The sequence below is a fragment of the Heteronotia binoei genome, chromosome 6 (assembly GCF_032191835.1).
Source record: "Heteronotia binoei isolate CCM8104 ecotype False Entrance Well chromosome 6, APGP_CSIRO_Hbin_v1, whole genome shotgun sequence".
In the NCBI taxonomy this organism is placed as follows: Eukaryota; Metazoa; Chordata; class Lepidosauria; order Squamata; family Gekkonidae; genus Heteronotia; species Heteronotia binoei.
The window spans coordinates 75,356,424-75,381,478 of record NC_083228.1 but is presented as its reverse complement, the minus strand read 5'-3'; the positions used below and the strand labels follow the sequence as shown (position 1 = coordinate 75,381,478).

At 45.4% G+C, this 25,055-nt stretch overlaps 1 protein-coding gene across 3 annotated transcripts in view; it reads left to right on the top strand.

Moving 5' to 3' along the window:
- Nucleotides 1-25,055, top strand: part of SUFU (SUFU negative regulator of hedgehog signaling) — a 119,971-nt gene that overhangs the window by 24,914 nt on the left and 70,002 nt on the right. For all 3 annotated transcript variants that reach the window (XM_060241767.1, XM_060241766.1, XM_060241769.1), the window contains exons 4-5: nucleotides 15,616-15,758; nucleotides 17,359-17,444. In XM_060241767.1, coding sequence (XP_060097750.1) covers nucleotides 15,616-15,758; nucleotides 17,359-17,444 — 229 coding nt within the window. The remainder of the gene's footprint in view (nucleotides 1-15,615; nucleotides 15,759-17,358; nucleotides 17,445-25,055) is intronic.

Here is a 25,055-nt window from a genome sequence, read left to right as displayed (position 1 = left end):
ATCCTTCCGAGGTCGGTAAAATGAGTACCCAGCTTGCTGGGGAGAAAGTATAGATGACTGGGGAAGGCAATGGCAAACCACCCTGTAAAAAGTCTGCCGTGAAAATGTGAAAGCAACGTCACCCCAGAGTCGAAAACGACTGGTGCTTGCACAGGGGACTACCTTTACCCTTTTTAATGTAACTTCATTTTGTTGCCACGTCAAAATGTAAACGCTCAACAATTCCACTTTGTTTCTTTCCCTCAAGAAACAAATTTTTAACAAAAGTTAATAGATTTTTATTTTAAGTTTTTTTGGGGGGATACAGGATAGAAAAAAGGGAAAGGGGAAAAAGGTAGTTATCAAAAATGCATGTATAGGGCAATTTTACAAATATTAAAGAGATTCCTTGTTCAAATGTATATGTGTACAATAGCAAACAAAACAAAGAAAATATAGCTTTAAAACATGTAATGTGATAGATATGGCATAATGACCAATAATCACATGTGGCAACATATTTGAGAGAGAATAATTTAAGCAATATAACAACCTAGTCAGATATTTTATCTTTTTCTCATGATGGTTTATCTTTTATATTCAATCTTATCCACCTTATCTAACCCAAGAAAAAAACCTTGATGGCTGGCAAGATCACAAGAAACAAACTGCCCTGTTGAAGCACCTGAATTTGACTGTCACGTATAACTAAGTGAAGATCATAAGTCTTGGTTCCACTTGCAAGAAGAGTGGGAGCCTGAGAATAAACCAACTCCATTTTCTCCTGATGTCTGAAATTTCTCTGTTAAGCTGCAAGAACTCGGTTCTATGAGAACTAGGATGACTCACCACTTCTTCAGCAGAGGTGATTCTTTGACAGGTGCAGGATGAGAAAAAAATGAAAAAGTGCAATATTTTTTGATCTCTTGATCCTAGTAATTTGCAATGTATTATTTACAGAATAGATTTTATATAAAATAAAGCTTTTAAGGTAGTTTATCTACTTTAGTACCTGTTGAAACTTATCATCTTAAAGATTTAAAAAAGCTATTTTACTAGAAAAGTGTTTTTAGTCAATAGTATTTGTGAGCAGGCTAAGTAGTATTTACTACCAGAAAATGGTAAGATACAACAGAACAATGCCACTTTAGTGGAGATTAAAAGAGGGGTGCAAAGCTTTATGTTTGGTTAATTTGCTTCAGCTGCACTATCACTTGTTCTGTAAAACATATATTTTATTAACTGAAGAGTTTATGAACCTGTATGGGTCCTCATTGGTGTTTACTTTTTAATTTGGTCAAGAGTAGCATCCTTATATGTTAACAACAATTAATACGTTGTAATGTGTTTCATGATAAGCACATTATTAAAGAGTTCAGTGCTATAAAGTTTTAGCTTAATATCTGAATATGCTGACAGTCCAAGTGTTGTGGCTCTGACTTTGTTCAAACACCACATTTTCTTTTGTTTACTATGAGAAATTAAGATCCCAAAGCAGCCCATCAAGTTCTTAAAGAACGAGGACTTTCAATATCTTCTTCCTAAAACCATGGCAGCCCTAGAACTCTAGGAATCACCTTCTGGGGAAGATCAACCTCAAACCTCCTCCACTTATAAAAACCATCCCCCTAAAACCAAAACATTGAAAAGTGCTTTTCCCTTCCCAGAATTTTTTGAAAAGCAGTTGAGAACTGAGTGGGCAAAACCTGTGGTGAATACCCAGGGTTAATTTGTTTTTCTTAAAAATACCCTATGTGTGCTGCCATCATTCACAGATTCCTACAAGTCTCCCTGGTGGATGCTCAGGTCATGGCACTCCAGTCCTTTGGCTACTGTCAGAAGATGGGCAAGGCAGCATTAGAGACAACCTAGGTAAGAAGGCAAAGTTTGCCTTGAGGAAAGCCCATAAAAACACCACAATGGCTATTACGGCATTAGGAACCACCTCTCTGGTCTCCAGAGCCCTTATGGTTTGGGCAAAAAAAATTATACAACTCCTTCTGGAGAATAACTGCCATTTGATGGAAGGAGCCAATTTAAAAGCTGTTTCTTCTGCAACCAGTGCCACTTTAGATGGCATTATCTTTACATGTAGAACCATGTTCTTGGCTGCAGCAGCTAGGAGGACTTAGATGCTTAGAGACTGGTAAGCTGACTACCAATTGAAAGTAATAGTTATGGCTTACCCTTCCCTCCCGCATTTCTAGAAGGCGTGGAACAATTTAGCAGCAGACAAATGGTCCAAAGATATAGTATTCAACGGATGCTTGATAGAGTTCCTCAGAATTCCCCCAGATAGATTTGTTCCTTCTCCCATTCACAGAAACCCAGTAAAACAACTGAGAACTAAAGAGGCAATCCAACACTTTCTCAGCATCCGAGCCATCAAAGCAGTACCAGCTTCAGAACAGGGGTGTGGAATGTATTTGATTTTTTTCATTGTCCCAGAAAAGAACAGGGACTGGAGGGCCATTCTGGGTCTGAAGTTCCTAAACAAATTTGTAAAACTATGGCACTTCAGAATGGAAACTCTAGGATCAATGACAAAATCCTTACAACCTCAGGATACCTGTGCTTGATTGATTTCACCGAAGCCTTATACATTCCAATTTTCACAGGAGATTCCTTTACATCTGCATAGGAAACCAACATTTCCAATACATTTGACCTTTCATCAGCTTCAAGGGTTTCCTTGAAGGTCCTGATCAATGTTGTTTTAAATCCCAGGAAGCAAGGCCTTCATGTTCATCCATACTTAGATGACTTGCTGATTTGATCTCGTTCCTGGTCCCAAGCCATTCAGGATACAAAAATAACCATTCAGTGTCTTCAGCAGCATAGATTCCCTAGTGAATGTCCAAAAGAAGCCACTAAGTCCAACATACTGCTTTAAATGCTTGGGCATGATAATATGCACCAGTTCACTATTCCTACCCAATAACAGAGCACGGAAACTAAAATAAACAGTCATACAGAACAAGTCTTGCTCACTAATGACCGTGACCAAACTGATGAGCCTATTAATATTGACAATAGACGCAGTCCAATGGGGAAGATTTCATTCTAGAAAACTCCAACAACGTCTCATACCATTTCAACTGCAGATAGCCAAGAAAATTGACCTCTCAGTCCATATTCCACTCAAGGTAAAGAACAGTCTACTGTGGTGGACAAGAATGCCCAGCCTCCTACAGAGAAAATAAGTATTGGGCACTAGAAGAATGACAGATACTTGCAGATGCCAACTTATCAGGCTGGGGAACCACTCTAGAATTGAAGTCAATACAGGACCAGTGGTCCACAGCAGAGGCTCAGCTGCCAGTCAGCCTGACAACACAACAGCTAAAGCTTACCTGAATAAGCAGGGAGGCTTCAGATCATTGGCCCTACACAAGGAAGCCTCCCAGATACTACAGTGGGCAGAGAAAAATGTGGCCACCATAAGGGCAGAACATGTAAAAGGATCTGCCAGTATCCAGTGGATTGGCTGAGCAGACAGTTCATCCAAGAGGGAGAATGGTTCCTCAAAAAGGAATTCTTGCATCTGATTGTGAAACACTTCAACAAACTCCTAGTGGATCTATTTGCCTAACTAAATGAACCATCAGCTGAGAAGGTTCTTCACCAGATTCTTTCACCATGAAGCAGAAGCAACAGATGCTCTGACATTTCCTTGGCCTCAAGATCTGATGTACACCTTTTCACCTTTTCCCATAATGCCCAAAGTTCTGCAGAAAGTCAAGAAACAGGAGGCAGAAATCATATTAGTAGCCCCATTTTGGCTCCATCATCCGTGGTTTTCAGACCTGCGGGAAATGTCTATCACTTCTGAGCTTCCCCGTATCTCCAGACATGCTGAAGATTCAGAATGGCTACCTCTTACTGCTTGGAGGTTGAACAGAGGAAATATTTACAGCTAGAATATTCTACTGAGGTTACAGACCCCTTGCTGGACTCTAGAAGACAATCAGCCATCAGCCTTGAGGAAAGCCTGAATCTATAATATTACCTGGAAAACCTTCATCAGGTCAAGTAGGAGAAAAGACGTGAATCCTTTAAAACCTTGGATTAAATCAGTCTTGGCCTTCCTGCAATATGGGATTACCAATCGTTTAAATATATCCATGCTCAGGCAACATTTTTCCTATGAGGAATGGTTGAAGGAGCTGGGTACATTTAGCCTGGAGAGGAAACGGCTGCGATGTGATATGATCACTATCTTCAAGTACTTGAAGGGCTGCCATATAGAGGATGGTGCAGAATTGTTTTCTGCTGCCCCAGAAGGTCAGACTTGAACCAATGGGTTGAAAATAAATCAGTAGAGTTTCCAGCTAAACATTAGGAAGAACTTTCTGTCAGTTGGAACAATTCCTCAGTGGAAAAGGCTTCCTTGGGAAGTGGCAGGCTCTCCTTCCTTAGAGGTTTTTAAACAGAGGGTAGATGGCCACCTGACAGCAATTCTGATTCTGTGAATTAGGCAGATCATGAGAAGGGTTGCATCAGTGCTTAGTTCTTAGGTCCCTTTCTTACATGCCCAGGGAAATGCTGATTGACAGTTTGAGGACAATCAGCAATTTTTCTCCAGCCCAGTTTAGAAAGAGATTCTGGAGGTTTTTGCCATCTTCTGGCCATGAAGCAGATGTCACTGAGGATGTGTGTGTGGGGCAAAGGTATTTGTGAAGTTCCTGCACTTTGCAGGGGGTTGGACTAGATGACACTGGAGGTATCCTCCAACTCTATGATTCTGTGATTCTACATTTCAGTGTGTTAATCCTTGGTAGTGGAAAGCATTTGTTAATATGGACCAGGAGCAAAAACCATTACGTTGAAGTTTTTGTCTTAATAAATTTATTAAAAGTAACTGTTGATTGAAGAGAAGAGTCATGTTTAAATCTACAAAAGCTGGCAGGTATGACTGACTAAACCTGGGATATGATAGTGACACATATTCTGCCAGTGATGTCTAATTAGCCTTTGCTCCCAATTCAGTTCCACTATAAAGTTCCTTTAATTTGTTAAATCAAAAGTTAATATATATAAATCCCTGTTGTGTTCCACATTCTACTTTCCCACAGTCTTTCCATATTATTCTTCTTATGTTCAGAATTTGGATAGATTTGTGGTGAAATTTGGAGTTGCAAGAGTCTTAAGTAGAATTCTGGAAAACAGCAAAATCCTGCTTTATAGCATATATGTTCAGTTTTGTTGCTAGATTTATTTATATGATTTTTAAGCTCACCTTTCCCCCAGTGCATGGGGACTCAAAACAGATAAAACATTTCATGGTAATGAAATTCTTCTTAACTGTAACTGTGCTAGGTTTTGTTAGGACTTCCTTGGAAAAGCTGATCTTGCATGCCACTATTTGGTGAGTTAGGGACTCACTTTCAAGCCTTAACACTGGATTTACTGGGTTTTAGGGATTTAAATTGGCCTTCATATAATTTTTCACATGGATAGTTTTCTGTAGTTTAATTGAGCAGTCAGTGTGAATTTTGTGTTTTGGGGGGGGCGGGGAGGGACATTTTTAAAGTAGTCAGCACTCCAATAGACACAAACAGGTGGGTCTCCAGCAGAGACATTAGCATTTGAAAACCAGCTCCAAATGGCTAGGACTTCCCAGGAAAAGTAGTCTGGGTAGCAAAACACAGGGATCGATCAGCATAGAATTGAGTGAGCGTTTGACATGCAGAATATTGTGACAGAAAGACAAGCCAGAAGAATAAGGGCCTTTGTGCCTTTGTTTCATTTTGAAGAACTGTGACTGCAAGGCTTACATCATTAAAACTGTTAATCAGCAGAATCTGCACTGATGTTCTATCTGATCTTGGTAATATTGGGAATTAAAATTGTGGAGACGTTAAGCTGGAATGGTATGCTTTAAAATAGCTTTCACTGTCTGTTTATTCTTTTTTTTTCAAAAGTCCTAAAACGTGTGTATGTAATCTGAATCTGCAGGTTGTTACAAGTCTATGTTACAAGTTACTGTCTTCTGCAGTGTATGAAATTGGTTTATCGCATTTAATGTTAGGCAACTCTTATCTGATTCATTTACTTTCCACATCTGTGTGTTAATCAAGAGACGTTTCCTTTATTTATGTCAACACTTCAGTTTTTAACACCCTGCCCTTAAGCTAAGCTGCTCTAGCTTAGTGAGGCAAGCCTTCCTAGGCAGTCGTGCACAGTATAGACCATGGGTGTCAAACATGTGGCCTGGGGGCTGAATCAGGCCCTCAGAGGGCTCCTATCAGGCCCCCGAGCAACTGACTGTCATCTGCTTTCTTCTCCCTCTCTCTTGCTTCCTTCTGCATCACAGCTTGCTTTGCAAGGTTTGCTCAATCGCACAGGAGCTACAGAATAAAACCTCTATTTTCCCCATTTGCTGAGGCTTCTCCCTTGGAAAGGGAGGGGAAGGAGGGGATAGCTTGCTTTGCCAGGCTCTCTTAATTGCACAGCGGAGCCAAGCCTCTCTTTCTTCTATTGGCTGAGGCTCCTCCCCCTCCTGGTCCCCTGGTGAAGGAAGGAAAGAGCCAGAGCTTCCTTTGCCTAATTCTCTGCATCCCATGGGAGAGATACAAAGAAAGCACACTTAAGACCAATAAGTGCTAATGTTTTAAGCAGGTTTTATTTTAAGGTGTTTTTTTTTAAAAATTATTTATTTATTTAGTAGGCTTATATTCTGCCCTTTCCCATAACAGGCTCAGGGCGGATTACAACATAATCTTTAATTGTGTTTGTCTGTGTCCTTTATAAAGTTTATATCTCTGCTACCTAATCTTATATAGGTACACAAATGACCTGGCCTGACGTGGCTTGGCCCGACAAGGTCTCATTTATGTCAAATCTGGCCCTCATAGCAAATGAACATATATATGAACATATGAAGCTGCCTTATATTGAATCAGACCTTTGGTCCATCAAAGTCGGTATTGTCTTCTCAGACTGGCAGCGGCTCTCCAGGGTCTCAAGCTGAGGCTTTTCACAACAATTTGCCTGGACCCTTTTTTGGAGATGCCAGGGATTGAACCTGGGACCTTCTGCTTCCCAAGCAGATGCTCTACCACTGAGCCACCGTCCCTCCCCTGGTATAGATATATGCCATAAGAAGTCAATATATAAGAAGTCTATAAGAATAGATATAAGAAGTCAATACCGCCTATACTGGATTGAAATAGCGCTATAGAATGGTTTTAAAGTTGATATGTAAATTATGGTTTTATATGTTTTATCGGATTAATTGTTTTATAATGTTGTAAGCCGCCCTGAGTCCGCTTGCGGAGAGGGCGGGATATAAATGAAAAGTAATAAATAAATAAATAAATGCTTCATCCTTAGTGGTGATCATTTTGAGCCTGTGAGCACATATGGAATTCTGATGTGGCATGGTGGGTGTAGCAACAAAATAGCTGCCACAAAATGTTTGTCACAGGAGGTTGAGCCTACCACAGAATGATTGACACAGCTTTACTTTAGAGAACAGTATAGATTCTTGCACTGCAGTAGCAGCTGCTATCACCAAAACAATGTTTAAAAAGATCTGCACAGCCAGTCCAATCTCCAGAAGTCATTCGGAAGCCTTGCTAGGCAAAAGCTCCACTTGGCTCCACCCACTTCCTAGAAACACTTGGCAGAAAAAGTGGCAGCAGGCATCATGGAACTCCATGGCACAATGTTGGGGACCCCTGAAATAAACAGTGCAACAGTGCTAGGATTACAAAAGCTAAAAAAAAGAAATGCAAAAAGGAAAAAGGAATTGGGCATGATGTCATACTGCAGAAAATGGAATTACAAATGTAGCAGATGATGCAGGCAGAGCAGGATAATATATGCAGTAAACAATGAAATATATAATCATTGTTTATAGAAAGCATCCACAGATGGTGAACAAGAGTCTAAGCAAGTTCATAAAGCTATTTTTTAATGGCAGGAGCTAGGAGGTTTTGAAGAAGGCCACATTCACAAGATTTATGCAATGAAGGTACATAATGGCCGACTTTTCAGGAATCCATTGTTGCATGACAATTGCTCCAACATGAAAAATTAAAATTCTTAGAAACTGAAAAAACAAAACAATCTCACATGAAAGCAATTTTTGGGTCTAGGTGTTCTATATTCTATGCTTTTTTTAGTTCTGGTCTTCAGACCCTGGATAATAAGTTTGAGCAAATGCTAATCTTGGTTTTATTTAAATAGGTTTCAGAAGCTTTTTAAAAAAAAAATTAGACTTCTGATTGTTAAGAGACGAACTTGCCTAGTAATCTCTTATCTCTTCAGAAACGGTGGTTCATTCTGAGGCCTAGTAAAAATCATGGAAGCGTCTCTTTCTGAGAACTTGAGGTCAACCTCAGAGAGTGAAGTGAGGCAAATGGGAGGTGCAACAGGTGCCACTTAGGCCAGGGGTCCCCAACCACCAGGCTGGGGACTGGTACCAGGCTGTGGCCTGTTTGCAATGGGCCATGCAGCCTTGCCCCCCCCCGCAGTCTTGCTGCCCCCTCACGGCGCCTCCCCCCTGTTTTTTAAGGCTGGGAAGGGGCGGTGAAGCGCCTCCTAGGCCGACTTCCTCCCCACTGATAAGCTGATAGGCCGGGAAACCCGCTGCAGCAGCTGCAAGGGACGCTGCCTCGGGGGGGGGGATGACCTAGAAGGAGCTTCACAGCCCCTTCCCTGGCCTTAAAATGGTGAAAACGGGGGGGGGGGGGGAGGAGGAGGTGAGGCTATGTGGGGGGGCGAAGGAGGGAGGAGGAAACGAGGGGAGGAAAATGGGGGAGGCGTATAGATATAGGGGAGGGACTGTGGCTCAGTAGTAGAGCATCTGCTTGGGAAGCAGAAGGTCCCAGGTTCAATCCCTGGCATCTCCAAAAAAGGGTCCAGGCAAATAGGTGTGAAAAGCCTCAGCTTGAGACCCTGGAGAGCTGCTGCCAGTCTGAGAAGATAATACTGACTTTGATGGACCAAAGATCTGATTCAGTATAAGGCAGCTTCATATGTTCATATGTTGATACAAGTGGACAGGCTTGTTCGTATGAAGTAGTAGAACAAAGTAGGAGTCAAGTAGCACCTTTAAGAGGCGGCGAGGCTGCGGGGGGAGGAAGTGGTGAGGCTGCAGGGGGGGCAAAGGAGGGAGGAAGAAATGGGGGAGGAAAATGGGGGGGAGGCCAAATTGGGTGCCCCCACCCTGCTGGCCCTGGGGCCAAAAACATTGGGGACCACAGACCATTAGGCCTAGTGATTTCAGGGCCAAAGAATCCAAGAGGGAGTTTAGCTTATGCATTGCATCTAGCTGGTGCAAGAATCCGTGAGTTGGAGAAGTTGTTTGCTTGATTGGATCCTATACAGCTGCAGAGTATATGGTCTCATTAAGGCAACTCACCTGATTGTTTGCATCACCTGGTAGCACCATATCTAATTTGTCAAGTTACATTATTGGCTATGCTTTTGATTGGTCAACTAGAATCGTGCCAATGCAGGTCATTGGGCATAAAGGAAGAAGAAGAAATTGGATTTATATCCCGGCCTATACTCTGAATCTCAGGGTCTCAGAGCGGTCACAATCTCCTTTACCTTCCCCCCCTCCACAACAGACACCCTGTGAAGTAGGTGGGGCTGAGAGAGCTGAAAATAAGGACTATTTTTACTTTCTGCATGACCCAGAATTGTTGATCACCCTGTGAAATAGGTGGGACTGAGAGCTCTCTCACATAAGCTGCCCTTTCAGCAGCTATGCTGAAAGCACCTTTCAGCACCTTTGAGAGCTATGGCTAACCTAAGGCCATTCCAGCAGGTGCAAGTGGAGGAGTAGGGAATCAAACCCAGTTCACCCAGATAAGAGTCCGTGCACTTAACCACTACACCAAACTGGCTCTCTTAAAAAGGAAAGGTTTTTAATTCTAGTTTCATTGTTTGTCTGGATTATATATAATTTCTGGACTCTTATTGATTCTGGGTGGGCCATGTTGGCCAGAGTACTTGTTTTGGACTTTGAAACTCTTTTGGACTCAGTCTTGTCAAATGCTTGTAAATGTGCTTAGCTTAGATTACTAGTTTCATTATTTTATCCTTACTGTTTTCTGCACTTATATTGTATATTCCTACACATTCTTTTAATAAATCACTTGTGGTATTCTTGGGTTTGGGGGCTTGTCTTACAAGGTTGACTTCTTGATCTTAGACCTGGAAGGGCTAGAGACTCAGTCCCTCAGTCTCTGGCTGATGGGATAGTTTAAAGCAGATTGGTGGTAGCATTACACTGGGGTTATGAGGAGTCACACTCCAGCAATTTGTGGTTTTGCCTTGTACCAACATGTCACCCTTTAAGAAAGCATTTATAAGGCTTGAAAACTCAAGGGCAGTTTACACTTTTTAAAAAGTCAGATATAAATGAAACCCAAATTTAGTTTAATTTATCTGCAAGTAACAATGACGATATCCAGTGAATTATACAAATTTAGCTAGACTCACTCTCATAATGTTGCATTAAGGGACATCCTGGTGCTTTTACTCAACCTGGGGTTTTCAGGATCCACAAATCACAGTCTACTAACCAGTCTAGAGAAAGGGAGCCGAAGGTTCAGTCCAAAGATTGGGGGAAAAGGAGAGTCTGGAGTTCAGGGGCCAAGGCTTGTAAGCCAGGGCAGGATCTAGGGCTTGGGTTTCTAGCTGGAAAAGCAAACACAGGTTAAACAGGACAGAGTGCAAGGTAGCACTCCGTTCACTGAAGACACGGCAAGCAAAGTTGCTTCCACACCAAGCCTTGCCTAGCATATTCCTTTTGCTGACTCATCCCCAAAGTAAACAGTAACCAGACTCATCAGCAAGCAGGTGTCTCTGCTTCCTGGTGGATTCTGCATCCTCCAGGTGTAGGTCCTTGCTGCTTTCTGTCAGCATCTCAGTCCTGCTCCTGTAAAGACTCTGCTCCAGGAACTAACATTGATTGCTGCTGTGCCATTAGATGAGCACTCCATCTTCTCCAAAGCTGTCAAGCACTCTGACAGTTTGCTGTAGTGGTTAAGTGTGCAGACTCTAATATGTGAGAACTCGGTTTAATTCCCCACTCCTCCACATGCAGCTGCTGGTATGTCCTTAAGTCAGGGAAAAAAGAATGAGGAAAGAAACTTAACCTAAAAAAACTGAAGTAAGAAACCTGAAAGATTAATATGCTAACTAGAGGGCCAAAAATTAAAAGTAAAATATATAATAAATCATAAGCAAAAATACATGTATTTATTATAGAAGGTTAAAAATATTTAGGGGCCCATCATTAGCCTCTTTCCTTTATAAAATAATAACTAAGTAAGTAAAATAATAAAAGCACGATGGGAAACCACTTGACCTGATGCGTTTCTCATTTCCTGATGCTTCCCCCATTGGGTCTGTTTCTCAACAGCTGCTCAGGTGGGTGTTCTGTCAGTGTGGGGCTTGAATCCTCCGATTCGTCCTCCTAAGAGGAGGTGACAACTGACTGGCCCATTATATAGGTATAACTAAACAGAACTTAAGGCCACACAGACTTGTAATGCTGAAATAACAGATCCACCCAGGATACCCCCATATTTTTTAAACTGAAAATTGAGTATTATAGAGTATTTTTAAAAAGGACTGGGGTATAGTGCATCATCTCAATTTGTCTTATGACTGAAAGAGAGAGACAGATTGAGAGTTAACATGAGTTGAAGTTTAACATATATAAGAACTGGTTACTGTTTACATTGACAATTTCTCATGGACAATGTATGCACAATCTGTTCTTGAACAGGAAATAATACACATAAATCAATAATACACATAATCAATGTACATATTTTCCAGTAGACCCTAGGGAATGAAACTATGTTGATAATGTTCTCTGCATTCTGTAGCCAGTATGCATCATGTCAAAAAGTCCTTGTGGAATGTGCATGTTTTGACAGAATTATGTACTCTGGTCTGTCAGTATTCACATTGTTCAAGAAACATGGCTTTCATTTTTGAATCTAGTTCAGGGGTGTCAAATTAATTTGTTAAGAGTGTCTCATGCAGTGGCCAATCAGTTCCTCTCAATCTACACAATATTCCAACTGAGGCCACTCTGTAGATCTTACGGGCTTTGCAATATCAGCTATTTCATTTTCAATCCCTTTCCTAATCATTCCTTTTTTTCATTGCTGCAGCACACTGGGTTAGAATGTAAGAGAAGCCTTTGCCTAACCTGGATAGTGCCATCTCATAGGAACATTAGAGAAGACATGCTGGATCAGGTCAGTGGCCTGTCTAGTCCAGCGCTCTGTGTCATACAGTGGCCAAAGCCCAGGTGCCATCAGGAGGTCCACCAACAGGGCCAGAACTCCAGAAGCTCTCCCACTGCCCCCCAAGCACCAAGAATACAGAGCATCACCCTGGAGGAAATGGCTACTTTGGAGAGTGGACTCCCTTGTATTTGACTCCCCACCTCAAACCTCCAAGAAGTTCCCAGTGGGGTTGGCATCCCCATTCAAAGCCCCCATAAAATAGCCAGGGGGAGGCAAACTCCAATCAAGGAGGGGTGCCTGGGGAGAGGCACAAGATCCAGCCCTAGACATGTATCTGTGGAGCAGCCAGCCTTCTTCCCTCCTTCCTGTTGTAGAGAACCGGCTAGGCACAGTTCAGTTGGGTAATCCCTTCTCTCAAGTCGGGAGGTGAACGCGCTGCTGCTGCCTCCTCTCCAGCAGGTGTGATGCAGGAACAGTGCAACCCCAACAGAGGCCTGTGACCCAAGAGAGCCCCCAAGTCCCTAGGGGAAGATCTTCCCTTCCCAGGCCAGGGGTCTGACTGGCAACAGAAGTGTTGCCTACGCACAACCAGAGAAGCTCAATGAATTTTTTGCTTCTGTGTTCAGAAAGTATGTGGTGTATACCTATGCCACAGCACTGTTTTCAAGAAGGGAACTGAATCAGATTGAGGTTACTCGAGGTGATTGTTGATCTCCTAATGCATATATGTATTTATTTTATTTTATTTATATCCCGCCCTCCCCACCGAAGGCAAGCTCACTAAATGTAGCCTATCACTAAATTCAACCGTTGTACTAGAAGACTGGAAAGTAGGGAATGTTACATGGATTTTTTAAAAAACAGTAAAGAGGGGAATGAAAAAATTAAATTAAGTAATCCCTCACCGGCCTTTCAGAGTTCTGTGAAAACATGAATGAGCATGTAGACAGCAATGACACAGTAGACATTATATACTTGAACTTTCAAAAGGCTTTTGACAAGGTACCTCACTAAAGACTCTTGAGTATACTTAGCAGTTACAGGATAAGAGGATGGGTCCTCTTCTAGATTAAAAATTAATGATAGGAAGCAAGTAGGAAGAAATGGACAGTTCTCACAATAATGTGAAGTAAGCAGTGGTGACCACAAGGATCAGTATTGGGGTTGATGCTATTTAATTTATGCATAAATTATCTGGAACTAGGGATAAGTAGTGTAATGGCCAAGTTTGCTGATGACACTAAATTATTCAGGATTAGGAGTAAGGCCCATTGTGAAAAAAAAAATACAACAGGCTTTAAAAGGAGGCTCTGAGCAAGTCCCTTGCTGTCTTCCCACCCACTCAAGTGAAGGCATTAACTTCCCCCCACCTCAAGGGGATCCTATCTCTGCTATCTAAAGAGCAGTTGTAATTCTTAGTGATCTCCAGTGGTGCCCTAGGAGTAAAATGTATTTTACCTGTCTGAGGTCCCACCCCTCTACAGGCCTCACCCCTTAAATATCCAGGAATTTTGTAACCTGGAGTTGGCAACCCTATCTGCTTTCCTTTATCTGCCTCTCTGACTTCAGCTTTCCATCTCCTTCCCCCTCCCTGCAGCCTCTATATAGGCTGTCGTTCTCCATAGTGTGTGTGTGTGTGGGGGGGAACCAAAGCAGCTTGCATCATTCTCCTCTCACAACCCTTTGAGATGGGTTAGGCTGGAAGTCTGTAACTGGTTCAAATCACTTAGGTTCCACAGCAAGGACCTGGGTCTGGCAGACCCAACTCTGAAGCCCTAACTCCTATGTCCTCAAACCCCACCACAGAATCTCCAGGAATTTCTCACCAACCTGAAACTGGCAGCTGTGACCCCAATGAGTTCTGCCTCAGAGTCCTTTAGTGAGACCTTTCAGACCAACAGTTTCTCTCTAACAGACTGTTTAATAGGGAGGAGTCATCAGCCATTACATCAGATTACAGCATTCTCCTCTCCTCTCCTCTCCCCCCTTTGATCTGAACAACAACAACCCCATGAGGCAGGTTAGGCTGGTTTGAAATCACCCAGTCAGCTTCTACAGCCCTCACCTGGAGGTTGGCAACAGTGGTTCCCCAGGAGGAAAGGCCTCCCTCAGAGGCCTGTAGTGATACCTTAGGAATTTCCAACCAACCTGGAAAGATATAACCCACCCAAATTCACTCCCTCCCCCCACCCCCAGACTTCTTACAACAGGCCCTGAGGAGAAGTAGTACAGATCAGTAAGCTCCCTGTCAGCAGAGAACTGTCTCCCTCAGAGGTCAGTGGCCTTCTGATGGGGTTCTTGCCTGATGGGGCTGGAAGTGGACAGAGGAGAGCAGAATCAGCCAGCAGCACAGCAGAGACAGTATGAACCAATCCTGTGCAGGCTACATCCAACGAATGAAAATCCTCAGAATTGCCACCATGGTTGGACTTTTATTTATAACTGATGGTGAAAACCAAGGATGACTGTTAAAAGCTTTGAACATTGTATCATACTTTAAATGTTAACTATGATGAATGAAATTATAGGATGCCTATGAATGCACGATGAAGTATGCATTCTTTACCAATTCATGGCTCTCCCCCTCCTTAAAAAATCTGCCAGTGAAACAAATTTGTACATTCTAGTCCAGTCTGCTCCCTGCTGCACTATGTTTTTACTTACATATGGATGGGTTTGAAGGGTTTTACACAGTTGACCATTATATAATGTACCATTTGCAGTTTAAAATGTAGTAGTTCATCCTTCCACTGTTCATTCTACCATCGCTTTCCTCTACATGTGTTGCCAGGCCGGAGAAGCGTAAAAGCAGCTGCTCATGAAATCCTTTGATAGAATCCCATTAGAGCTATGTTTGTTATAACATTAGAGATCTGCTTTAAATCTAGTCTGCTACTGTTTAGAACCAGGTTACTTACATATACAGAGAACTTCAGAGCAATCTAGACAGTAACTGGTTATTTAAGAACAGTGTCCAACATCACTAGTAGTCTATGTATGAATTCACTTGTGTTTCTCCACAGTGCTGTTACTTGGAGGCCATGCTTATTGCATGAGCAAAACACAAAATTATGATAAGAGTATGAAGTATGTATGTTCATCCTTCTGTATTGGAGAATGCACATTGGCAAATACTGGATAGAGTTTAACTACTGGGTTTGTTTCCTGGTTTTATGTTTTACATCTTCATCACTGTTATGGATGAGTGGAAGTAATAGAAAGGAGGTTAAATATGTTGTGGCTGTATCAATTTATAAACTCATCAGTGCTTGTTCAGGCACACTTCACAATGTTTCTAAGGCTTTTCCCATAATGCGTGGTTGAAAGCAGGTTTTTTAAAAAATACCTGTGATGAACCTATGTGTTCTTTTAAATTGACTTGTTTCTCTTAAATCCCCTTTCCCCCCTACAGAAAACACATTTTGTAGTGGTGATCATGTATCGTGGCACAGTCCACTGGACAACAGTGAATCTAGAATCCAGCATATGCTGCTGACTGAAGATCCACAAATGCAGCCAGTTCAGACACCATTTGGGGTTGTTACTTTCCTACAGGTATAGTAATTGAACCATTAGTGTAATTACCTTCAAGAAACTAAAATCGCATTTTCTCAGATCAGCAGTAACTCTAGAACTAGAATTAATTATATGTTTTAGGTATTTAAAAGACTTATGGACTGACACATTTCTCCATACATACAAATACCCACTTCAATCCTTGATTTTTTTTCAGCCTAGAAGAATGCAAATTGACCCCATACTTGTCCTGGTTGAACCTTGCCTTAGTGGTCCTTGTGACAGTCACTTCCAGATTGGATTACTGTAATGCACTCTGCATAGGGCAACCCTTGAAGATACCTTGGAAGCTAGTCCAGAACACAGCTGCCAGGCTGTTGACTGGGTCTCCAAGGTCAGCTCCTTTCATTTCTATCTTGCATCAGCTGCCCTGACTCCCAGATAGTTTCTGGTACCAACTGAAGATGTTGGTTTTAACTTATAAAGCCTTAATGGTCTGGGGCCATCATACCTGTGGGACGACCTCTCTCAGTTAAACCACTCATATCCAGTCAGTGTTTCAGGGCTTCTTACAGGTGTCTGGGCCCTGGATTATGCATTTATCTTTCAACAGGACCAGATCCTTCTCAGTTGTTGCTCCTGCACTTTGGAACCAGCTCACTGATAAGGCCCATGCTCTGTGGGATCTTCTTGCATTCTGCAGGGCATGTAAAGCTGCTCTGTTTTGTCAGGCCTTTGACTAAATTTTGTGGAACTGCCCACAGCCTGTATCTGGTAGTTGTCAATTAGATTATTTCTTAGGAATTTAGTCTTATACTACTGATGTTTTATTAATTTTTACTGTAATTTTATTTCTAGCCAGTGCTTTTTTACATATATTTTATAGAATAAGGTCTGTTGTGGAGGAATAAGGCCCGCTGTGGAGGGAAATACAACAAGCTCTAGAAAGAGACTCTGTGTGAGTGCCTCCCCACCCTTCCTGTCTTCCCACCCACTCACCCAAGTGGAGGCATTCAGTCCTCCAATCTTGGTGTCTTCCCACCCACCCATGGTGGCCATTTTCTGTAGGGGAATTGATCTGACTTCAGCTTTCCATCTCCTCCCACCTCTCTGCAGCTTCTACCTAGGAAAAGTACATTCTTTCTCCACAGTGTGGACCAAAGCAGCTTACATTGTTCTCCTTTCTCCCTTTTGATCTGCACAACAACCCTGTAAGGTAGGTTAGGCTGAAAGTGTGTGACTGGTCTGAAATCATAGTGTGGACCAAAGCAAGAAGGAAGCAACCTCAACATGCTATAATGACACATAATCCACCCTGTAGAGCAGCCATATTCTTCAGGTGCCATCCTGGAGTGCAGTTGTAATTCTGAGTGATTTCCAGCCCTCACCTGGAGACTGGCAACAAAGATTTTTGGATTGTATCATTTGCACAGACTGTAGTCTATTCTGTAGAAATAGGGACCTTTGTAATGGCTAGCAGGAACAGATCTCCTTTCAAAGTGCTTTGCCCTTGCATTTGATTGAGTTCGCTTGCATTTCTTTTTTTTGTTATTGGAGTTTTTTTTTCTTTTTTGAATTATTATTCATAAAATGAAATTCAGTTTTTTTAAAAAGGCACTTTCCCCTCCTCTGGTTCTAGATTGTTGGGGTCTGCACAGAAGAGCTTCATGCAGCGCAACAGTGGAATGGACAGGGCATATTGGAGCTGCTTCGGACTGTTCCTGTGTAAGTACCCCTGCTTTGAAAACAGTGCAAAGTGTTTTTTTTTTTAAAAAAAAGTCTGCTGAAGAGACATGCAGTCATTTTGCATCTTGTTTTGGTCAGAAGATCCAAATTAAGTGATAAAATGCCATATTTCACAGATGGGATAAATTAGGAAACTAGGCAGATCTGCGTGAAATTGTATGTTTTGTTCCGACAGTATCTCTTTGAATTTTATTTCTCTTTTTTTGTCAGTGTCAGACACTGACTTGGATCCTGTGGATCAAAGTCAAAGAGTCAAAGAGTTGGAAGGGGCCATACAAGTTATCTCTTTCAAACCCCTGCTCAAAGCAGGATCAGCCTAAAGCATCCCTGACAAGTGTTTCTCAGGCTGCTGCTTGAAGACTGTAGTGAAGGGGATCTCACCATCTCCCTAGGCAGCCATTTCCACTGCTGAACTACTCAAACTGGTTTTTTTTAAAAAAAAATCCTGATATCCAGCTGGTACCTTTCCACCTGTAATTTAAATCTGTTAATGTGAGTCCTGTCCTTTGCTGCCAAAAGGAAGAGCTCCCTGTCCTACTCTTAAGGGACAGCCTTTCAAATACTCAAAGAGAGCAATTATGTCCCCCCTCAACCGTGTCTTCTTCAGTCTCTCAGCCTTTTCTTGTAGGGTTTGGTCTTCAAGCCCATGATCATCCACATCACTCTGTTCTGCACCCACTCCACTCAGTCCAAAATCCTTTTTGAAGTGAGGCCTCCAGAGTTGTACATAGTACTCCAGGTAGCCATCACCATTTTCAAATACTTGAAGGGCTTGAAGTATAGTCATATAGGTTAGGCTGAAAGATTGTGACTGGTCCCCAACCCCGGGCTGCAGCCCACTACCGGGCTGCAACCTGTTAGCAACTGGGCCGCCACTTCCCTGTCCTCCGCCCCCCCCTCCCACTTGCCCTTTGCAGTGCCGCAAAGAGGCGCCATGCTCCATCCCCTGTGCACGATGCACCACAGCCCGCCACCTCCCCTCCCTTCCCCAGCACTGTGCTGTGTTCCGCCCCCCCTCCCCCATGAGCTGAAGAGCCAGGAGGCTTGGAGACAGCCCTACCCACTTCGGCAGGGGCTCGGCTGATTCAGTTGTTTGAAGAGCAGGCTGGAGGAGGAAGAGTTTTGCCCCCTCCCTCACTTCTGGAAGTGAGGGCGGGGGGAAACCTCCTTCAGCGCTATTAAAATAACTTACAATCAGCCCGGTTCCTGCCGAAGTGGTAGAGCCGAGCCTCATTGCCCCTCTGATTGCGCAGGGGGGGGGGGTGGCGACAACGACGATGACGATGAGGCTTTGGGCCCTGCTGAAGCGGGTAGGGCCGTCTCCAAACCTCATGACTCCTCTGCTCGCAGGGGAAGGGAAGGGGTGGGCTAGGGTTGCCAATCCCCAGGTGGGGGCAATGGATCCCCAGGTTGGAGGCCCTCTCCCCCCTTCAGGGTCATCAGAAAGCAGGGGGGAGGGGAGGGAAATGTCTGCTGGGAACTCTATTATTCCCTATGGAGACTTATTCCCATAGGAAATAATGGAGAATTGATCTGCAGGTATCTGGGGCTCTGGAGGGGCTGTTCTTTGAGGTAAAGGCACCAAATTTTCAGTATAGCATTCAGTGCCTCTCCCCAAAATACCCCCCAAGTTTAAAAAAAAATTGGACCGGGGCTCCAATTCCTATGAGCCCCAAAAGAAGGTACCCCTATCCTTCATTATTTCCTATGGAAGGAAGGCATTTAAAAGGTTTGCAGTCTCTTTTATGTGTGATGGTCAGAACTCCCTTTGGAGTTCAATTATGCTTGTCACATCCTTGCTCCTGGCTCCACCCCCAAAGTCACCAGATATTTCTGGAATTGGACTTGGCAACCCTAGGGCGGGCCATGGCAGCGGCAGTGGCAGCAAAACTGGTTGGGGACCATTGAGTTGCCCCAGAAGGTTGGAACAGAACCAACGGGTTGTGATTAAATCAAAAGAGTTTCTGGCTAAACATTAGGAAGAACTTCCTGACAGAACAGTTCATCAGTGGAACAGGCTTCCTTGGAAGGTGGTGGGCACTCCTCCTTCAGAGATTTTTAAACAGAGGCTAGATGCCATCTGACAGCAATGCTGATTCTGTGAATTAGGCAGATCATGAGAAGGAGGTCAGGAAGGGTTTCATCAGTGCTTAGTTCTCTTAGTTTCTTACACAACCAGGGAAATACTGATTGCCGCTTTGGGGTCAGGTAGCAATTTTTCTCAGGTCAGTTTGGCCAAGGATCCTAGAGGGTTTTTTTTTTGCCATCTTCTGGGCATGGAACAGGGATCACTGGATGGAGGTGGGTTATTTGTGATTTTCCTGCATTGTGCAGGAGGTTGGACTAGATGTCCCTGGAGGGCCCTTCCAACTCTATGACTCTAGGTGCAGCCTGACCAATGTGTTGTGCAGTGGGTCTATAACATCTTGCGTTTGGATGTTACACCTTTGTTGATAAAACTCCACAAAGACCACATTGGTCTTTATTTTTGCTACATTACACTGACTGCTCATATTTAGCTTACAGTTTGCCTGTGCCGCAAGATCTTTTTCACATACACTGCTACCCAGAAGTATATACCCCATCCAGTATGTTCACTTCTCATTTTTGCTATCCAGATCAATGTTCCCTTTAAGCTGCAGAGTCTTGTGAGGAAAACTTCTACTTTGTGAGCTATTGGCATTAAAGTTGTGAGCTATTGGTATTAAAGTTGTGAGCTATTGGTATTAAAGTCATAAGCTACTGCATAAATTAGTGTGCTCTGTGGTCATCCTTCCTGAGCTAAGACAAAAATGTGTGAGCTGGAGGCTAAAAACCTATGAGCTAGCTCATCTTAGAGGGAACACTGATCGAGATGTAGAGCTTCATTTATCCTTGTTGGATTTCATCTTGCTCACATCTGCCCACTTTTCCACTTCTGCTGATGAAAGGGCTTTCTGTCAGCAGAGCAGGTTTTCCTCACCTCTTCCACTTTGCTTCAGCCCGAAATACACCTCCCCCCAGAACAGAATGAGGGTGATTAGGATGTCTGTAGCAGGAGGGAAGGAAATGGCAAAAATTCCACCTCCTCCCGTTAGTGGACAGTTTCCACAGTATTCAGCCCATCAACTGCAATCCTAAGCCTACTTTCTAGGAGTCAGTACCATGAAACACAATGGAATTTACTTCTGAGTATACATGCACTGATTGACTGGTAATACATATATCTAGACAAGATATGAGTAAAGTTAAATTGAAATGAAATGAAAAAAATACATTGAATTGTAACCACACACAAAAAAATCAAAGGAACTGAGTAATCTTTTATTTTTTATTATGTTCCATTACCTTTTAAATTTAGAAATATAGGTGTAAAAGTTTTATTTGGTAAAATTGTAGTTTCTACCTTCCACATACAAATTGCATTTTTAACCACTTGTTGTAGGGAAAAAGTTACAATATATTCATGATCTTCTTCGTGGTCTCTGTGCATCACACTTGTGGGATACTGCGCCTGTGCTGGTCCCCGATCGGCATCTGTAAGAAAGCCCGGGAAAGATTTCCGCGGACGGCGCCACTGGGCATGCGCCGGCGTCCCACTGCGCACGCCCAACGGCGCCACCGCGGGAATCCCACCAGTTCCTTTCTGACCGCTGCGCGAAGAGCTGCGTTTTTCCTCGTGTTCCCGGTCGGTGAGCTTTGGGTTTTTTCTACCCCCTTTTTCCCTGAGCCTCCTGTAAATATTAGCCTGTTTATTGTTTTTCTGTAGTGTAGTAGTTAGTTAGTTCCGTAGTTAGTTAGTTAAAAAAAAAAAAATGTGCGTTGTTGTTCGGGTGCGTGTCGTGGCGGGGCCTTTGTCCTCCGGGACTCCCCCCCTCTCGCCCCTAGTTTTTTTTTTTCCTCCTCTCAGAGGACTCTGAGAGGTCATTCCCAGCGACCGCTGTCTATGGACAGCCGTTGGGGGTTCTTTAAGAGGTGCCAGGCCTGCGGGAAGAAAATCGCCCCTCCCGACGGCCATTCTCTGTGCCTGCTCTGCCTCGGCGAAGGACACCGCGTGGAAGCCTGCCCGCACTGCCTCCGCTTTTCGAAGCAAACCAGGAAGAACAGGGCGGCTAGACTCTCGGCCGCGCTAACTGCCTCGGCACTTTGCCCTCCGAAACAATCGGCGTCTTCCTCGGCATCGGTACCGAAAATGGCTGCCGCCCTAACTCCGAAGGCCCCATCGGCCGATGCGGCCCCGGTCGATGTCCCACAGAAGGAGCAACAGTCGGCAAAACGGCCCCCCGACGAGTCGGTCGAGCGGCCTCAGAAGAAACGGAGAGAGGATCCGGGACGTGAATCCTCTAAGAAGGCGAAGAGCAAGGAGAAGCGAAAACGGCCACGCTCTCCCCCGCCTCCTCCCGACGTGTCGGCACCGATCGGCACCGAACCAGTGAGAAGGGTTCCCTCCTCTCCTCTCCGCACCCCCGCTACTCCAGGGGCTAGCGCGAGAAGGCAACGCAGCCCTCCAACACCAAGGGCTAGCGGTCATCGGCCACGCAGCCCTCCAGCTCCACGGGCTAGCGCGCATCGGCATCGCAACTCACCGACGCCTGGGCCCAGCGACCATCGGCTACAGCCCTCAACACACGAAGTGGAGATCGACCTAACCCGTCGGTCTCCATCGGTGGCATCTCGTCGGCGGAGCTTCGGCTCGGCATCGGACATCGAGTCACTACCACCGGTCGACGTGACAACGCCTGCGGCGCCCAAGCGCGTGAGACCAAGGGAGCCTTCAGTCGAGCCACGCCACTACCCAGCGATGCCGCACTGGGACCACCATCGGTGGCAATCGACGTATCCCTGCTGCCCCCAATATCACTGGCACCAGCCACTCGACCACCCGGACTGGGAGCATCGATCTGAGCTTTCCTCGTTCTCCAGGACATCGCATCGGTCCAAGCAACCTCAGGGATCGGCCCCGATTCCTCACGACAAACGCGTCTCACCGACGGAGCCCCCGCGCCGAACACCGACACCGACACGGTCGCCACGAAGGGAGCCATCACTATCGGAACGCTCGGGCCGAGGAGAGTCCTCGCCATCGGGGTCGGAGAGCGACGAGGAGAGATCCTGGGAGCCCTCACCGGATCCCAACACGTCAGAAGACCTCCCAGTCTCGCCCTCTGAGGACCTACGTTCCTATGCGGAAATGATCAAGAGAATGGCAGCGACCATCTCCCTGCCCATCTCTCAACCCAAGCCAACCGTGGATGATAGTGTTTTTGACATCGTCCAGCGGGACACGTCTCCAGCCGTCTCTCTCCCTATGACCAAGGTCATGCTCCAGGCGCTCAAGGACCCGTGGAAGAAACCATCTTCGGCACCGGTGTCCTCAAGAAAACTGGACCACATGTACAAGGTCCAGGAGGCGGGGGCTGAGTTTTTATTCACACATCCAAAACCAAACTCAGCCATCGTCTCCTCTTCCTTGAGGTCACGCAGGGTGCATTCTACTCCCCCTGACAAGGAGGGGAAGAAACTCGACGCCATGGGGAGGAAGATCTACTCGGCGGGGTCCCTCGGCGCCAAGGTATCGAACTATACGGCCTGTATGGCCAGATACCAATACGCCATCTGGGAGCAACTGTCCCCCCTCCTGTCTTCCCTACCGGACGACAAGAAAACCACTGCCAAGGCACTACTGCACGAAGGCCAGAAGGTCGCAAAGCAACAACTAACGGCGGCCAAGCACCTAGTGGACGTTTCGGCCTCGGCAATCATGTCTGCCGTCTCCATCCGCAGGCACTCCTGGCTGAGATCGACCGCCCTGCAACAAGACACCAGGGCGCTCATCGAAGACCTGCCATTCGAGGGGGACGGACTCTTTAGTTCCACCACAGATAACGCACTGCAGGAACTGGACAAGAACCTCAAGATCTCCAGGAGCCTTGGGGTGCAGCCACTTCCCAGACAACCCAGAGCCAGACAGTGGAACAGGTCCTGGTCGAGAAAAACTCCACATAAGCCATCCTCGGACCAACACTGGCGACCACGCCCTCCACAGCCCGACAAGCAGGCTTACTCGGGGAACAACAGAGGCCGCTACAGTGCCCAGCCATCAGGCAAGCCTAAGGGCACCCGCCCCCCCAAGCAGGGGCTTTGACTTTACTGCACCACGCTTCGTTGCCACCACCCAGCCCACTATCCGTCTGCGCCCTTTCCTGCCTGCCTGGGAGCTGGTCTCCTCAGACAGGTGGGTCCTTTCCATCATCCAAGAGGGCTACAAAATAGACTTTGCTCAGATTCCTACCGGGTCAGTGGTGATCACCACCCCCCCATCCCCACCTCTGCTGGCGGAGGTGGCCACCCTCCTACAGAAACAAGCCATAAAGGAAATACCATCGGAGGACAGAACGGGTGGGTTCTATTCCCGCTACTTCCTAGTCCCAAAGAGGGATGGGGGACTAAGACCCATCATGGACCTCCGGAATCTGAACAAATTCATCCTGTATCGGAAATTCAGGATGTCCACACTGCAGTCCATCCTGCCCCTCATCAACCAAGGAGATTGGATGGCCACCCTAGACCTAAAGGATGCTTACTTTCACATCAGCATCCACCCAGAGTTCAGAAGGTTTCTCAGGTTTGCGGTAGGCCCACAACACTTCCAGTTCACAGCACTACCCTTCGGGCTCTCCACGGCACCCAGGGTGTTCACAAAAATGATGAGTGTCGTGGCCGCCTACCTGCGGCTGCAGGGGGTGATAGTCTTCCCATACATAGACGACTGGCTCCTGGTAGCCAATTCAAGGGAAAGTCTGTCTACCCACATCGCAGCCACACTGCACCTTCTCGATGCCCTGGGTCTGCAGGTCAATCTGGAAAAATCAAAGCTCACTCCATCAAGGACAGTGCAGTTCATAGGGGCGGTGCTGGACACAAACCTCCATCGAGCTTTTCTCCCCGCCCAGAGGGCAGAGGACATCACCAACTCAGTACAGTTGCTCCGGAGCCAGGGCTGGGGCACAGTAAAGCAGCTTCAGCGGATGCTGGGGCTGATGGCAGCAACGACAAGCGTGCTTCTTTACGCGAAACTGAGGATGAGAGACCTACAGCTATGGTTTCTTCGTCAGTTTCGCCCGAACAAAGACTCACCTTGAAAGAGGTTCACTATTCCCCCTACGACGCTCCAATCGCTCCAGTGGTGGGAGTCCAGAGACAATATCTGCCAGGGAGCTCCTTTCCACCTCCCACCGCCCTCAGTGACCATCACCACGGATGCCTCCCAGTGGGGCTGGGGCGCCCACATGGAAGGCCTGTGTGTGGGGGGCCCGTGGCCTCCCAAGCTGGCAGTGCACCATATAAACTACCTAGAACTGCTAGCGGTTCACTTTGCCCTTCGTTCCTTCCGCCCAAAGCTGATAGGGAGGACGGTGGCACTACTCACAGACAACACCACTGCTCTGGCGTACATCAACAGGCAGGGTGGGACAGTGTCCCGCCGCCTCTGTGCATTGGCGATAGACTTGTGGACGGAATGCATCCAGCACGACGTCTTCGTGAAGGCCGCACACCTTCCAGGGGTCCTCAACATTCAAGCGGACTCCTTGAGCAGGGGGGGAGCCTCCC